The 17,002-nt window shown below is 44.4% G+C and overlaps 1 protein-coding gene across 1 annotated transcript in view; it reads left to right on the top strand.

Moving 5' to 3' along the window:
* The window catches only part of LOC116955783 (short transient receptor potential channel 7-like), an 88,267-nt gene extending 72,878 nt beyond the window's left edge, over positions 1–15,389 (top strand). The window contains exons 11-14 of the mRNA XM_032977106.2: positions 1,891–2,112; positions 6,646–6,717; positions 7,814–7,889; positions 8,626–15,389. Of these exons, the coding sequence (XP_032832997.1) occupies positions 1,891–2,112; positions 6,646–6,717; positions 7,814–7,889; positions 8,626–8,810 (555 nt within the window). The 3' untranslated portion in view covers positions 8,811–15,389. The remainder of the gene's footprint in view (positions 1–1,890; positions 2,113–6,645; positions 6,718–7,813; positions 7,890–8,625) is intronic.
* The last annotated feature ends 1,613 nt before the right edge of the window (positions 15,390–17,002 follow it).

Genomic DNA, 17,002 nt, shown 5'->3' with positions numbered 1-17,002 from the left:
TTTACGTCAACAAAATATATATATAGAGAGAGCTTGCAGTTGTTAAATTAAGATGTACAGTCGATCACCGATTATCTGGTGGAGCGATTATGTGGCATACAACTTTATCCGGCGGTCCTGGGCCGATCCGGTGAAACCGACAACAAACCGCTCCAAAGGCTGTAACCGAGCCCGGCAATCAGCACCGTGTGTGTGACAAAAAGCAGCTTCGCTTGATTTCAGTATCAAATAGCATATACGGTACATTATACACTACATACAACTTAAGCAATGACAATACTGCATGTGTATACATTTTTCATGACTAATAACTACGGTGATAAAAACAATACAGACGGTGAGATCCAGCAAAAAAGTGCGTTGTGTTATTTGGCGTTCACTGGAGCACTGCTCTCAAGGCTGCATCAGACCGGCGATTGTCAAACACAAGTGGTGGTTGTGTTGAAAAAAGAGCGTAGTGGCGCTACGTACATCACCCATGATGCAGAGTCTTCGAGATCGGAGTGGTAAGTACGGTTCAGTGGATAGTCACTTTTCACAGTAGGATATTTATTTTAAAACGTAGGCTTTCGCGACCAATATTATTCATAATAAAGGTTTTTGGGTTAGATCGCGTTATTTATAAATGTGTCGTAACCCTCCACCACCCGACACAGCCTATCAGCAAAAAAGTGTCACGTTTACAAAAGACAAATAGTTCACTACTTTAGCCCACCGGTGTGTTGCAGAGTGAATCCACAACATTTACAGTTTGAGCACGACGTGTCGCTGGTAATTACATCCAGCATCAATGGGCAGTTCGCCAGAATGGTAAATCCCTCACTTGTTCCCGGTCTTAAATAGAGCAGCAGGGTGACGTCATCATTTAACTCATTTCAGGTGCAGTGATTTGAGGCGGGGGGGGGGGGTATTGTAATTATATAATCGATTGGTAATCAGTCAATGGTTATGATGAGTAATGAGTTGTAAATTAGTAATTAGTTGTAATGTGTGTTATTGTGATTATATGCTACGTTAGTAATCCGTTAATTAGTATGTGTTTCCTCTATAAGGAATTGTAATATGTATTATTTAATAATACACTTCCAAGCCGCACTAAGCCTGTAGCTGTCAGAGCGATTAAAGTTATTTCTATTTCTCTCAATTTCAATGGATTCTCTAATTAGTCTTTGCCAGTAATAATTAGTTGTACACAACACTTCAACGTTATCAAAATCAATTGAGTGTCCTTGTTGACAAGCATGTTCTGCCACTGCCGACAGTTGTGTTTGAGATAATTTCATATTTCTTTGGTGTTCTTTTAGTCTTATTCTGATGTTATGTACCGTCTGTCCAATATAGCATCTGCCACATAAACAATTAATTCGATATCCACCTTCTGTTGATAATTTAGGTAATTCGTCTTTAGTGCAAGATACTAGTTTTTTAATATTGTGTACTGTACCAAATCTTACTGTAATGTTTTGCTTTTTCAAAACACGGGCTAATTTGTCAGTTACTCCTGAGATATATGGAATTTTTATTGTTTTAACAATGTGATCGCTTTCAGCAGTGTTGCTTTGCGATCGTAATTTGGCATTCAGTGCTCTGTTAATTTGGGTATTATTGTAGCCATTCTTTCGTAGTGCGTCTTTAACGTGTTTATCTCTCTCACTCGACTTTCACCATCTGACACTGTTTTAGCCCGATGTATGAGCGTCTTGATAAGAGAGGATTTCTGAGCTGGATGATGATGCGAATCTGCATTCTGATAATAGGTGCTGCTACTCGCTAACAGCACTTGCCTCAACAGTCTGTCACAGGCTGCGCCGGGGATATTTGTCTGTGTGCGTCTAAAAAAATAGGTATATGACAGTCATTCTTATGCCGAAAAAAATACTTCACCGGCAGGACGATTCGGACGTGGAGTGGAAGTTCGCTCGCGCCAAGCTCTGGATCTCGTACTTCGAGCAGGGCCGCACGTTGCCCGTGCCCTTCAACCTCGTGCCCAGCCCCAAGTCGGCCGTGCAGCTGCTGTTGGCAGCGGCCCGCGCCCTCGGCCGCCTGTGCCGCTGGCGCAAGCACAAGGGCAAGCTGGACGTGGAGATGGACATGCTGGACGCCAAGGCCAAGGTGCGTTCGCTCGCGCCGCGCGCACATACCGCGTGCGCACGCCGGCTCTTCCCGGGCTGTGGATCGTGGACACGTGCCGGTGATCGTGAGGCCATGAGGAGTGCTCAGCGGAACTGGAGCAGATACATTGGTTTGGTTTTGTACGCGTGCACGTTGAATTCCTTTCCAACGGTGCTTGTCGGCGGTGCAGGGGGAAGGACAACATACTAAACAAAACAACAACAAAAAACAGTTCTAAAGAAATTAATTTGTCTATCTAGATGATTTAAAAGTGCATAGCTCCCAGTGGCTTCCTAATGTCAGAAGGAAGAGCGTTCCAGACGGCCGCAGAAGCGTATCTGAAAGTGCAGCGATTCGGTAACTGTCTTTGTTCAACCACTGGCCAAAAGCACCCACTGCGAGGATTACCGGAGCCCACATGATGGTGATTTATGTTCATTGACGAGATCAGCAAATGTATTGCTGTTCGTTTGTGGAAAGCACTTTGTGTGTGATGATTGTGACCTTACAATGTGTTTGTTCGGCAACCGGAAGCCAATGCAGCTCAGCGAGCACTGGACGGACACGGTCGTATCTTGCAGTATCCGTCACGACAAGTGGCAAAGAATGTTCTACACGCTGCAGCTTGCTTAGGTTTTTTTTTCCAGCTGTCCCGTAGAGTAGTGAATTGCAATATGTGGGGTGGCAGGGGAGAGCTTTCCAAATGCTCATTATAATTATCTGACGTGAGGATTTTTTTAGGGATGCCAAGGGTGCGCGTGTCCAGAGAGATCGGGAAACCGCTGCAAAATTGGTATGCAATTGCTCAAAATGAAGTCCTTAATTTCAGCTGGAAAAGGTCCGGAAGACTGTGCCGGGAATTATTTTAGCACGCCGCATCCACCTGGTGTGCCTATAGAAATGGAGATTGCAGCAATGCAGGGTACAAATAACAAAGGATTATATTTTAGATAGGCATAACCTGTGCTCAGCGGTAGTGCCCTTTGGTAATAATCCCTTACTGCTAGCAAGCAAGCCTCGGAGTATTTCAGGAAATACTGAGAGAGGGAAAAATTAATCCTCGGAGCGTTACAGAAAATGTTCAGAGACAAATTAATCCCTGGTGACAGGGAAATATTGAGGGCTGGAATAATGTAGGAGCATTAGGGGCTGTAGGCCATGGTCTTGGATTCTGAGGGTGCTACCAAATGTGTACAGAAATATTAAAACATTAATGATGATTGAAATGTAATACTGGAGTACAGGGCGGTCTCCAATTTACGATGGTCCTATTTGCGACAATCCACATATTACGTTTATACTACTAAACTATCCGACACGATTCCCAAACGTAAATTTGAACAGAGTCATTCCGCATTCCGGTTTTCCGACGTCACCAGGCGTTTCCGAGCCTTTTTTGTTATTCTCGAGTTGTTTTGTGTGGACGAATTTTACCTCTTTATAAACCCCGCTAAATAAAAACGGATGATAAATACGTCGAAAAATAACAAAAAACACACCGGCAAGTGACGTCTCTCCTGTTTCGACCGTCTATGGCAATGTGGTTCTTCTTAACCTGGGGTGCACGCACCCCCTGGGAGTGCGAGATGCCCTTTCTGGGGGTGCGAGACATGGCCAGATTTTTTCCCGAAGGTAAATAATCGAAAACACAAATTAAGCACAGGCACGTAAGTACAACTACTTTGTTTCATCAAACCCCTCATGTATTTCTTAACATTATATATTTTTTTTACGATTGAGAACCAAAAGGGTGCAAGGCTGCAGTACCGGTTAAGAACCGCTGGTCTATCGGAAAACAGGGGTCCTGATTTATGACAATGAAGGGGTTTCCAGGATCGCATTGCGACGTCGTAAACAGCAGGGACCGCTTGCTCTACAATAAATCTGACCACTAATTCGGCAATTGGAGCGGCAGCATTTTTAATAGCATCAGTGGTGGTCTGAATCTCCCACCCTCACAACACCGCTGTGAAACCCAAGTTAATAGTTTATTTAGAACTGTGTGGATGTTATTTTGCGCAGATGTGCACGCATATTTGTTTGGCTACAGCTGTGTATCGTGCGTGCATGATTTCTCGTGCACAGGTGTGTAAGTGTGTGTATATATGTGCATAGAGTTGGCCTTAAGAGATAATCGCTCACAACACATGAACTTATTTCTTTCGAACTGCATTTTGTGTTTAGTTTGTTGTCTTTCACTCGCACAACCGATTAGCATGGTTGGATACGTACGGTGTGAAAGAAGTTCAACATACTTCAGAATCAGAATATTTATTGATATTGGAAAAATCCGACGAGTTATAAAGCTTTTTTCACAGATGTCCAGTAGGGGCGGATCAGAACGTCACAACAACAAATGCAATACAAAAACACGATATGAGTGCAAAGTATAGGAAAGATAAACAAATCACTTAAAATATATGTAAATAGAACTATTTTTTAATCTTAAAAGGTAAAGCCCACTGAGATATTGGCTTCTTTTTCAGAAACCACCTGGCCATCACAAACGATAGCTCAACAAAGTGGGCCATCATGTGGACATTTATAGCAACAGAATAATCTGAGCAACATGAACAGATTTTTTTTCTCCAAATACGCTTACTCAACGCGCGTGAGTAAATGCACTAGAAGTGTACGTGAGGAAATTCTGGTCCAAATGAGAGTTATTATCTCTCTCTCTCGAGCTGCTCAATTACCGGTGGTTTCACTCGACGAGGGGTAGAGAGGGTGAACCTGTGGCCTGGCCCCATTCCAAACTGGCCCAAGGCCTCATGAAGCCTAACACTGCAGAACAGCCCACATGTATTTATATACAGGCACTCATCTACTTACAAACAAGTTCGGTTCCAAAGGTGTGTTCAAAGTCGATTTGTTCGTAAGTCCAACTTTACACCTGTCGATTCCAAACATGTTGTACGGCATGTACACTAAACATGGGGAAGGGCTTTAAAAGTTGCATAATCTCCTGTGGATGTAGATGCCACTGGTTCTTCAGGTTCTGCAGATGTAGATGCAACCATTGCCATCTATTGCGCGGCGATTGAACTTACGATTCTCGGTCCGAACAGGCAACTGGACATATGGACCAGGTTTGTTCGTATCTCTGAAAGTTTGTAAGTCTAATGTTAGAAAGTAGAGGGGTCCCTGTATTAAAAATATAGTTTTGGGGGGGGGGGGGTTAAAACACGTAAATATACATGTGTCGTTTGAACTAAACTATTTGAAACAATTTTTTTTTTATTTTACCAGGTAAGGCCCCGCTGAGCTGTGTAGTACTTTTTTCAGAAGTGACCCTGGCCATGACAAATGAGAGCTCAACAAAGAGGCTCATCATCATCGTCATCGTCACGTGGACACTTATAGCAGCAGACAAATACTCTAAATGCACGTTCGTGCGGTTGTGCTGCTGCAAAGCCCCCACCACCTGACAGAGCCAATTGGCAAGGTTATGTAACATAAACAAAACGTGCCATTTCGTTACTAGTTCAGCCACACACCGGTTGTGTGTTGGAGAGTAAACCCACTACAACATTTACAGTTGGAGTACAGTCACGTTTAGCCCGTAATTACAATGATCACCAGCATCATCAGGCGACAGCCAGAATTGTGGAGAATTCCTCCTCTTTCGGTCTTATATGTTGAACGTATTTCACACTGTACATAGCCGACCGTGTTAATCGGAGGTGTGGGGGAAGGACAACAATCTAAACACAAAAAAAAACATTTCTAAAGAAATTCGTTTTCAATCTTCATTTAAAAGTGCATAGCTCCAGTTGTTTGATTTGAAGCTTTCGTCACTGTAGGAATGACTCTTTGGTTCTTTCGGTAAAGTCACGTAGAAAGAAAATAAATAAAATAATAGAATACGACGTTTCGATTACAACACAAGCAGTCGTCATCAGGTAGAACTAAATTTGAGAGACAAAACAGAGACACGGAGACACACAGACAGACACACAAGCAGAGAGAGACAACACAGAGACACACAGAGAGAGACACACAACATAGACACACAGAGACCCAATGCCTCTGTGTCATGGCCTTAAATAGAGAGAGCGTGGGGGGCAGAGAGAGAAAGGTGGGTCTGCTGGAGCAGAGAAATTATCATGTCAATGAGAGGGCTGTGTGGATATCCACTCCGCGATAGTAGGGGGAGAAAAAGACCCAGCAAGACTGGTAAATTATAGACAGATTTGTGTGGAAATCCACCCCGAAGCGGCCGTGTGAGAGAAACAGCGATGGACCTATGATTGCCTGGTAAATTTTAGAGAGAGAAATAGGCAGTTTGAGAAAACAAACTGAGCAAATTATTGGAAATGTAATGCAATCCAACGCAGAGAGTCGGCTATGCGTTAACTGTGTGTTATTCGACTCTTTGCATTGCATTTTGAGCCGGACACCCTGTGTTTTGAAGGGCTCGATTGCTCATCGTTGGATTCGTCCAGCTTCAATCAAATTGTCTATGGCTCCTGTCGACAGGTTGTGCGTCTACGGTTGTGCTATCATAAGTGCGTGCGAAATGTCATTCCTCAGGACCTGTATAGCCTGAGGAGCAACATGAACCGAAGCATGAACAGCATAGGTCAGCATCCCACCCGCTACCAGGTAAACGCACACTTGGTCCACATGAAACGCTGTGGTGTCGAGATGTTAATTCCCTCGCCTGGTATGCAGGAGGTCGTGGGTTCGATCCCGACCCTGACGCCTGTGTATTTGGAGTTTGCATGTTCTCCCCGTGGTCGCGTGTATTTTCCTCCGGGTCCTTCGGTTTTCCCCTCCAAATTTAGAATCAACATTACGCGTTTAGAGTATTTGGCTGCTATAAATTTCCACATGATAAACCACTTTGTTGAGCTATCATTTGTGATGGCCAGATCGCTCCTGCAAAAGAGCTACATAGCTCAGTGGGGCCTTACCTGGTAAACCATGATGCCATGGTTTGGTACGGACGGTGTTTCTCTTCTCTGTTTTTTAAACACTTACACGTTTTAGTTTTGTTGCCAGAAAAAAGGGGAAAACCCTATTATTATATCTTGGTGCTGGCAAAGGAGGTCTAATGATGTAGATGCTCACCCCGAGCCCTCATTACTTTTATAGTGTATTGTCTTTGAGCTGTGTAATGCCTTTTGGCGTCATCTGGTCGAGCAACAATTGGGTCGAGGCTCAAAAGAAAGCCGTCCCTTGGTGTGGACCAATCAGTTTCAAGGACGATGCATATATTATCATAGTATGTTTTTTGTTTGCATTTTCACTGCAGGTATTGTGGTTAATGCAGACATGAATCCTCGTAAAAAGGTTTCAGTTTTGTTGTCAGAAAAAAGGGGAAAAACCCTATGAGTTATTATTTGTGAACAGGTAGCGTCTGAAAAATAAGTCAATACCTGACTGGGCGTTGCCTGGTAGGATGGGGATGGTTTAGTTGTATTTGTATATTTTTTGGTGATTTGCTTACCTATCTTGTACTTTGCACTACTATCATGTTTTTGTACGGTTTGTTGTTGTAACGTTCTTACCCACCCGACTGGACATCTGCGAAAAAGAGCTATACAGTTAATCGGATTCCTCCAATATAAATAAATATTCTGATTCTGATATCCTCATATCTTATAACAGCACGACAGCACAATTACAATGTCATTGCAGTATCAGGCACCACGCAATGCTTGCTCGCGGTCACCGTTTCTCTCACGCTGTTCCGCAGCAAATCATGAAACGGCTCATCAAGAGGTACGTCTTGAAAGCCCAGTTCGACAAGGAGAACGACGAGGTCAACGAAGGTAACGGCCACATTCCATTAAAAACACTTTTTTGAAATTACTGATGTTGCTGATGGTGGTGACGATTATCGCTCACAATGACGACGATGATGATGATGTTGATGTTTTTAATGAACGTCAATTCAAATAGTATGAACCAACTGTGGTGCTTTCGAACCGAAGATGAAAGCGCTAATTCGCTATCTCTGTCTGGTCCGTCCATTCAAAATGCGGGGCGGGGGGGGGGGCACAATAAGTTCTGTAAATGTAAACCAATGGGGAGTTCAACTTGAGTGCAAATGTGTTGCTATCAGGGATTTGCCCCATTGATTAAAGACGGTTGACCAACACTTGGGAGACGTAAAATTCGCGCCAAAAAGGACTCGCCCTGGCATTGCATGTGAGGTCATCGCACGACACGTCACACATGGGGAGCGGTAGTGTAGCGGTTAGCGCGCTGCGCTACGAACCCGGCGACCCGAGTTCGATTCCTGCTCACGGCCAACATCTGTGACGATTATCTGAACCATTCCTGGGCCTCCCCTAGGTCGACTCAGCCTCAAATGAGACCTGGTGCGGTGTGTAAAACATCGCCACTGGGGAGACAAAGGCAACCGGGCGTGATGCTTACCACCCACCCGCCCCCTCATGTGCATTGCTGGCCTTTATAGGTGCTATTCGCCAACAGCACTTGTCCCAATCGTATGTTCAGGCCACACGGGGAATCTTTATGTATGTGCCCGCATGTCACTTGCAGGAGAGCTCAAGGACATCAAGCAGGACATCTCGAGCCTGCGCTACGAGCTCCTGGAGGAAAAGTCCCAGAATGCCGAAGACCTCGCCGCCATTATCCAGCAGCTCAGTGAAAAGTTCAACCTGGAGATCCCACAGCCATCCGACAATGACGAGCTGGACTTGGAGGAGAAAGATGTCAGGTTATAGCCCTTGGAGCTGTGGGTTCGTGAGAGAGGGGGTGGCAAAAATCTCCCACTTAGGGCGGTGTGCTTTTGGACGATGTGTGTTTGACGGACAGCGACAGAGGACCCGGGGGGGGGGGGGGTGGGGGGGGCGGTCAGCCGTGATGCGGCGACCTCATCGTTGGACGCGAGTCTCTTTGCCGAGTAGCAAGAGGACGAGTTGCTTGTGTGAAGCGGGCCACACTGAGCAGTCGTAGGGAGCCTAAAAGTAAAACGGGACGAGGACAACGCCGCCTGCGTGCGCGAAACGTTTGCATTTTCCATTCGAAAACGACGCCCCCCCCCCCCCCCCGCCTCCCCCACCGTGTTCCCCGGCGTAAACGAAACAATGAGAACATATACGTCATAGTCTGATTACCACATCCGGTTGGTAATTTTTCTTACCAAAGCAGGCCGTCTGCTGTAATGTGGATGTTAAACAAGAACAAAAAGACAGCGGTGATCGTTCAAAAGGACGGGCTATTTGTGTGCTCTTGCATTAAGCCCAAATCCCAAATGTGAAAGTTATAATAAATAAAATGATATACAGTCGTCCCTCGGTTAACAGTGATATCGGTTAACGGTTTTTGCGGTGAACATTTCGCCGCCCATAGAGAACCCCCATGGTTTGAACTGACGTTAACACTTTCATGTAACGGTAACATGTTTATGTTGTGCACGCCAATTTTGGCCAATTCCAGCGCTCCTAAGTGAGGGCTGAGCCATGCCCTCAGCCAAACAGCAACTGCCATTTGCAAGCGTTTAGAGCTCGAATGGCTTTATGCTTAACATGTTTTCTGTTTTTCTAGCAGTGTAAACACTATTTTGGCAGTGTAAACACTTATAATTGAATTTGATTAACAGTCATTTCGGTGAACAGTTTCAGTGGAATGGATAAAAAAAAACGTTAACCAAGGGACTACTGTGTATATATATTTCTGCAGCATTATAAAAATTGCTAAGTTCCCTCTTGCAATGGGCTGTCACCAGATGAAAGTACCAATTTGTTCCATTTAACATTGGAGCAGTTTCTTTGTTCCATATTTAAGATGCCTTTTGTGCCAGCAGACCTGCATTGGCTTCATGCGTCCCGGCTCCCACAGTGCCCCACTCCAGAAATTAGCAGTCGTGCTAGCGTGAGATATTTTTTTGACCACGTTGAATTTGGACGCAGATTAGTATACGGTAGATTATTTGAAACCCGATGAGTACACGTGCAATTTCATACCGGCCTCCCAGTGCACCTCTCGTTTTGATCTGACTGTCCCATATCTGTCAACCCCTTATCAGTGCCTACCTCATTACAGACCAATTCAGACCCCGTGCCCTTATGATTCTCAACGTTCATCCTACAAAGTCCCATCACAAGGGATACACACAAATAAATAGACAAAAAATACTTTCATTCAATTTCCCTGTACAAGAATACAGGTAAACCGTATGGGTTGACAGGTATGCTGTCATGTCATGCTGGCTTCCATAATGCACTTGTGCGCTGTTATCTTGGACAAATTTAAAAGTAGTGTGAGTCACGTGAATGCCACTTTCAATTCCTCCCCCCCCCCCCCACCCTGTGAAAGAAGCTTATAAAACTCAAAACAGACAGCCCGGTGCACACATCCTGTGTGTTCCTATTAAAATAAGAGCTTCTGGTTTCCAGGGTTGTATTTGTAACCATGGTGGAGACCCTCCTCTCCATTTAGAAATCACGGGCCAACTCATTTTCACAATTGATTCTAAGAATAGTGGCTCTGAGGAAGAGTTGTTAATATGCCCACGCTCGACAACCTCAGCAGAGTCGGGATGGGTTTTGGATATAAAAATTCTATATTTTCGGATCATTTCCATTTTGTAATAGTGGAAACTGTGCTTGAGCGAAACAAAGCGGCATCACGTGGCATTGATGCCACTTTTAGCGGTGAAAAAGGGGAAGTGACATACTATTATGACGTCATTTCCCGTGGCATCATACTTTCGGCCTGATTTTCAGATTGCTATTTTGAGGATTTAACAAAATTGGGAGCATATCCCTTCTTCTTAGTTACTTCTGCAGGGAATTACCAATGTACACCGTCTACTGAAAGGTGGACATTAAAGACCCGACAAAGCATCGTCTATACATCGTCTGCAAGAGTGTGTGCCAGCGTTGGATAACTTAAATGGCAGAGAATTAAACCAACTTATAAAGTTCCCAAACAACTGATGTCGTACGAAAAAAACTATACATTTACTGTGCCTATGTAAATATGAAAATTAGACATCTTTTGCAAAATATATATCATGAATCTCTTTGGTCAGTCACATCCAGATTATATTATTGACATTTATCCATTATTATTTATTTTAGTTTGACTCCACCATCATAGAGTAGTCATAGTGTATCTATAGGGAAGCACACTGGTCGTTTTCTTTTCTTAGAGGTTATTGGCACAAAATCAAACGATCAAACGATGTATTTAAATGGTTTTCTATTAAATGAGTATGCGTTAGTTGAAAGTATGATGTGTGTATATATACGACGGTATTTTTATGCCAAAAAAAAGACAAACGTTCTAAGCAATTCAATGGGGTTGTTTTTTTGTTATTCCACCATTTAACGCATTATTTAAGTTGGTGTTTACACTGTATTTTGTCTCTGGGGACCCTGAAAGATCTTTGGGGTTCATGTTAAACGGATAACTCATCAAAACAAGTGAGCATTCATAATTATTGATGGAAACCTAGCTGTTGACAGCATTTCCTCAAACAATAAGGGGTTGTTTCCCCCCCCTCAAATCCCAGCTTCTGGCCCAAATGCACACACAAGCTACCATCAACTTTGGAGCCACTTTACAAGGGTGAGGCGTGAGGAATTCCAATCCCAGAGTCCACCGGTTCGATCTCCTGGCATGGCAAGTTTCTCATATCAACCCAACCTCTGTCCACCCAGCAGTACAAACAAGTACAACTCACAGTTGATCGGCAGGCAGGCCGTGCGTGCAGGGGTGGAGTGTCGTTTTCCTTTGCGGTGGCATGCGCTGTGAGTTCTCCCAGAATTTGCACGCTGTGTGTGCGTGTGAGCACAGATCCGTGAGTCTCCATCCATACGACCACCTCTGTCTGTTCTGTAAGACACGTAGCCATCACTCTCACACTATTTAATCGCCAATTGAGAATAAAGTAAGGGGCATTCAAAATCAATGTATGTACGTATGTTGAACTTCTTTCGCACCGTACGTAGCCAACCGTGCTTATCGGAGGTGTGGGGGAAGGACGACAAACTAAACACGAAAAGTAGTTCTAAAGAAATTATGTTTCAATCTAGGTTATTTAAACGTGCGTAGCTCCAGTGGCTTCCTAATATCAGAAGAGCATTCCAGACGACCGCAGAAGTGCATCTGAAAACGCGCGATGCAGTGACCGTCTTTGTTCGATGCCCAGCCAGAAGCTGCCGTGATGATGACCAGTTTGCGTGATGGTTTATTCTCCTTTACGAGATAAGCAAGATAGATATTAAATCAAAGGGGTATGTTCAAACACATCGCGCTTACCTTTGCATTCTCCCTGAATGTCGACTACGCATTGTTAAAAAAAATTACAATTTCTAACGTGTTGTCATTAAAATTGTTAATGTGCATAATTTCCTGAATTATGATGATGCGGTTAGAGCCAAAATTAAATGTTTAAGTCACTAGATGCCTCTTTAGTCGCACGAATCAGGGTACCGTAAGGGAATATTTTTGACCCAGCAACAACGCGTTTACTAATTTTCGCACACTCATAGTCACTTGTCATTGGCGAGGGTATCTTGCAGTGACAGAAGTGACTTGAAGTAGGTGGAAATGCGAATCCCGCCAAAGTTCAGTATGGAAAAGGTTCCCTGGCCCCTCCATTAAACCGTTGGTGTTTACTTTCTGACACAAATAATTCAGTTAATTACATCGAATATGATGAGGAAAAGAGGAAAGTCTCTGGCCTGGACTTGCACAGGGGCAGGGAGTCGACAGCGCTGATGGATGGCGGAGGGGCGTTCCAGGTTATGGGGACAATAGAGGAGAAAAAGCGACAATCACTGACCAGGGTTCGACTGAGGCTTCGATAAAATGCCATAAATACCGGAGGAGAGTGAATGTGGTTTGGAATGACTCTTTATTGTAATCAAAGTAGTCAAATAATTACCTTTCATGGTGGAGCGATAGTTTAGTGGTTATTGTGTTTCTAGGCCACAGGTAACATCAGTGGCGAGTGCCATCCAAACCTGTCCTTGGCACTTTCCTCCACCGACCTTCACTCACCACAATGGTGAAGAATGATCGTACAACCCCCACATACTGGCACGGTATGGGGAGGCCTTAATTCAAAAGTTAGTTAACTTGGGAGCTGTATACTATAGTTGAAATGGTATAAAAATTAAAAGGGTTTGCTTTTAGCATGGGTATTGGACACCTAGCACTGACTTAAAAAAATGTAAGCTCACGATATACAATGCGTCTCCTTGTGTAATAATTATTTTTAACTCGCATAGCCCGTGTGCAGTTGGTTCCCGTGACCCCTGCAGCCACTGCAGGTGGTATGCATTCAACGCGACGTTATGAAAATGAGAGCATTTCATCATTTGTGACCCAAAATCGTGAGAATTCCTCGAATCGCAGGAGGAGTAAAATCATTCCATGTAGAACTGGGCTATCCATTTGATCGCTCGACTCATTGGATAAAACAAAAATCAAACCTGTCATTGCACGAAGAGGTCCGATCTCTGTTGCACTTGTACCGCTGGGTAGGAGGTGATGGACTGGGCATTGTGACGTCATCAGTATCATCAACGTCACGCTGGGCGTGACTTATAGGGGGTTTCCAACCTTTGAGAGTACTATAAAATGGGCCCGAGTAATCGACCGCACAACAGTAGTCGATGGCAATTCGTATCCAATGAATCCACATAATCAAATAGTCGCCAGTTCTAACTCCATGGCGAGAATGCACGTGACAATCCACCTCCTAGTTTGATACATTTCCATGATTCTGCGTCACAATGTCGACCACAATTCAATTGTTGTGAATCGTTTTTTTTCCGTCTCCTTTGAATTGTGTGGAATGTTTTTTTTTTGTTGTCTCGTTTTGTCTCGTTCCTTCAATAAGCCGAAAGGATAACGTTTGCATATACCGTACAGTAATTTGCTCAAATCACGATTCTTACACGCGCGATTCGATGCAAGTATCGTGAGCGTGAGAATTGATTTTTTATTGATGGATCATGACATGCCTAGGATGCTGCCGTAGTGCAATGGCTACGCAGATTGGACTTGCAATCCAGGGACCAACCGGCATGATGCCAGTATGTGGCCCGACAGAAGAAACAACGGGGCAAGTTGCTTAAAATACCACCACCTCTGTGCACCCATTAGTATACAGTTACATGTATGTAGTGAAAACGTGAGGTTTCTCATACGTCTGTTCTAAAATGCCAGGACAACGTGGAAGAGTAGGTCCATTACCATGGAGAGCAGTGGGTCTTAACCTGGGGTGCACGCTGGCACCCCCTGGCGGTGATAGATGCCCTTTATGGGGATAGCGATACATGGTCAGATTTTTTTTTAGAAGGTAAATCATCGCAACGTAAACTAAACACGGGCACGTAAGTAACAACAACTACTTTGTTTCATCAAACCTACGTATTTATTAACATTAACGTTTCACGATTGAGAACCAAAGGGGTGCAAGGCTGCAGTGAAGGTTACGCACCACTGCTCGAGAGGGTCTCTCTAAGAGCTGCCTGTAGTCAAGGCCGTTAGGACAGCATTGGCGTTAAGCAATTCCTGGGTCGCATCTTTTCCCTCACCCTAACTTGGCTTACCACTTGATGTTAACACTTGATGTTAAGCTTGACATTTGATGTTAACACTTGATGCTAAGCTTGACACTTGATGTTAACACTTGATGCTAAGCTTGACACTTGATGTTAACACTTGATGTTAAGCTTGACATTTGATGTTAACACTTGATGCTAAGCTTGACACTTGATGTTAACACTTGATGCTAAGCTTGACATTTGATGTTAACACTTGATGCTAAGCTTGACACTTGATGTTAACACTTGATGCTAAGCTTGACACTTGATGTTAACACTTGGTGTTAAGCTTGACATTTGATGTTAAGCCACGTTGCATTACTTGGTGGATTGAACGTTGCCACTAATTAATCGTTGCAATTGGTTTTGTTCTTTACCGTAGCAAAATGCCCGATTCTCAAACGAAAGGTTGTGAGTTCAATTGCCGGTCTGGAACGGTCGATCCTACAGTGCGGACTGGTTCCCACCATAGAAATGTCGAGTTGACACCGCTGGTTCAGAGCCACCAACAGGGATGAGCCTCATGTATCACTTGCTTAAGCATAGGGCACTTTTGACTTTTAATTTATGTAATCATCAAATAGTTATTGTCAGTTTTACATTGAACAAAGGTTCCCCAGTTCCGTTGTTACGTGTAGGTTTAGCATTGTATAATTATCATAGTCGCCAAATGAAATGAAATGTCTTATATTTTGTATTACAGTATTATATGCGAATAAAATATAAACAATGTCTCAATTGCCTTCAATTGACATTTGCATGTATGCTATTTAACTTATTTCGCACCGTACATAGCCAACCCTGCTAATCGGAGGTGCAGTGTTGAGTCTATGGGAAGTGTTGAGTCGATGGGTAGTGTTGAGTCTATGGGATGTGTTGAGTCGATGGGTAGTGTTGAATCTATGGGAAGTGTTGAGTCAATGGGTAGTGTTGAATCTATGGGAAGAGTTGATTCTATGGGAAGTGTTGAGTCAATGGGCAGTGTTGAGTCTATTGCCTAGTGTTAGTCTATGGGCAGTATGTATGATGGACTTCTTTTGCACCGTACGTAGTCAATTGGGCTAATCGGAGGTGCAGTGTTGAGTCAATGGGTAGTGTTAATCTATGGGTAGTGTTAGTCTCTGGACAGTGTTGAGTAAATGGGTAGTGTTAGTCTATGGGAAGTGTTGAGTCAATGGGAAGTGATGAGTCTATGGGCAGTGTTGAGGCTATTGCCTAGTGTTAGTCTATGGGGTAGTGTTAGTCTATGGGTCGTTTTGCATCTGTAGTGGCATGGTTGAACATGATCGCCACTACCTATAGCCGGCAGTACTAGCTTGTGCCAGTAGGGAGCAGAAGGGACGCTGAACCTGCTGGATAATGATGACGGGCCATTGGCCCGAGGCAATCCCTGGGAGGAGCATCGTGACCAACGGTCGGGACCCCAGACCACAGGAAGGGGGCTGGGGTCATTGGAGAAGATCATGGAAGGAAGGCGTGGGTCGGGGCGGAGTGAGCCGGGACTCTGTATATAAGCCAGGCCCCTGTGCGGTCCCGGCAGTCATCGTCTGGCTGAAGACCGAACAGCCTCACCTAAAGCCCTGAAGAGAAGACCCTAATGGGCAGAGCCGAACCCCTGGCTAGGGTCGGCTCGAGCTCATACCATTGAGAGCTCCAGATTATAACGAATGAAGACTCAAGAGAAGACTCAAGCCCCAGCAGTGTAGGCATAGTGATAGCCAGTAAGAGGCGAGCTAGCCCGGAGGGCCTCCCTCCATAGAGTATCGGGTGAAAGGGGCCATTACCCCTTCGTGTTGTATTCTGTTGGTGTTGTAATGAACGTGTTGCCTCAGAGTAAGCTTCCTCCAGTTTATTACCCACTACACATCTATGGGTAATGTTGAGTCTATCGGTAGTGTTAGTCTATGAGCAGGATGTATGTATGATGGACTTCTTTTGCACCATATGTAGTCAACTAGGCTAATCGGAGGTGCAGTATTGAGTCAATGGGTAGTGTTAGTCTATGGGTAGTGTTAGTCTCAGGGCAGTGTTGAGTAAATGGGTAGTGTTAGTCTATGGGTAGTGTTGAGTTTGCGGGCAGTGTTGAGTTTATGGGCAGTGTTGAGTCAATGGGCAGTATTAGTCTATGGGCAGTGTTGGGTCTATGGGCAATGTTGAGTCTGTGGGCAGGGTTGAGTCTATAGGCAGTGTGTATGTTGAACTTCTTTCGCACCGTATGTCGCCAACCGTGCTTCATCGGAGTGGTGGTGTTCAGATCACTGCGCCCATGCACCCGGAATACCAAGTTAGGGGCTATACATTTAGTATGTACGCAAAAAATCTGTCAAAACTTGACCCCTCCCCCCCTCCCT

Source organism: Petromyzon marinus, chromosome 61 (genome assembly GCF_048934315.1).
Source record: "Petromyzon marinus isolate PM22_M1 ecotype Great Lakes invasive population chromosome 61, UKy_Petmar_22M1.pri1.0, whole genome shotgun sequence".
Classification (NCBI taxonomy): Eukaryota; Metazoa; Chordata; class Hyperoartia; order Petromyzontiformes; family Petromyzontidae; genus Petromyzon; species Petromyzon marinus.
This window is presented reverse-complemented; position numbering and strand designations above follow the sequence as displayed.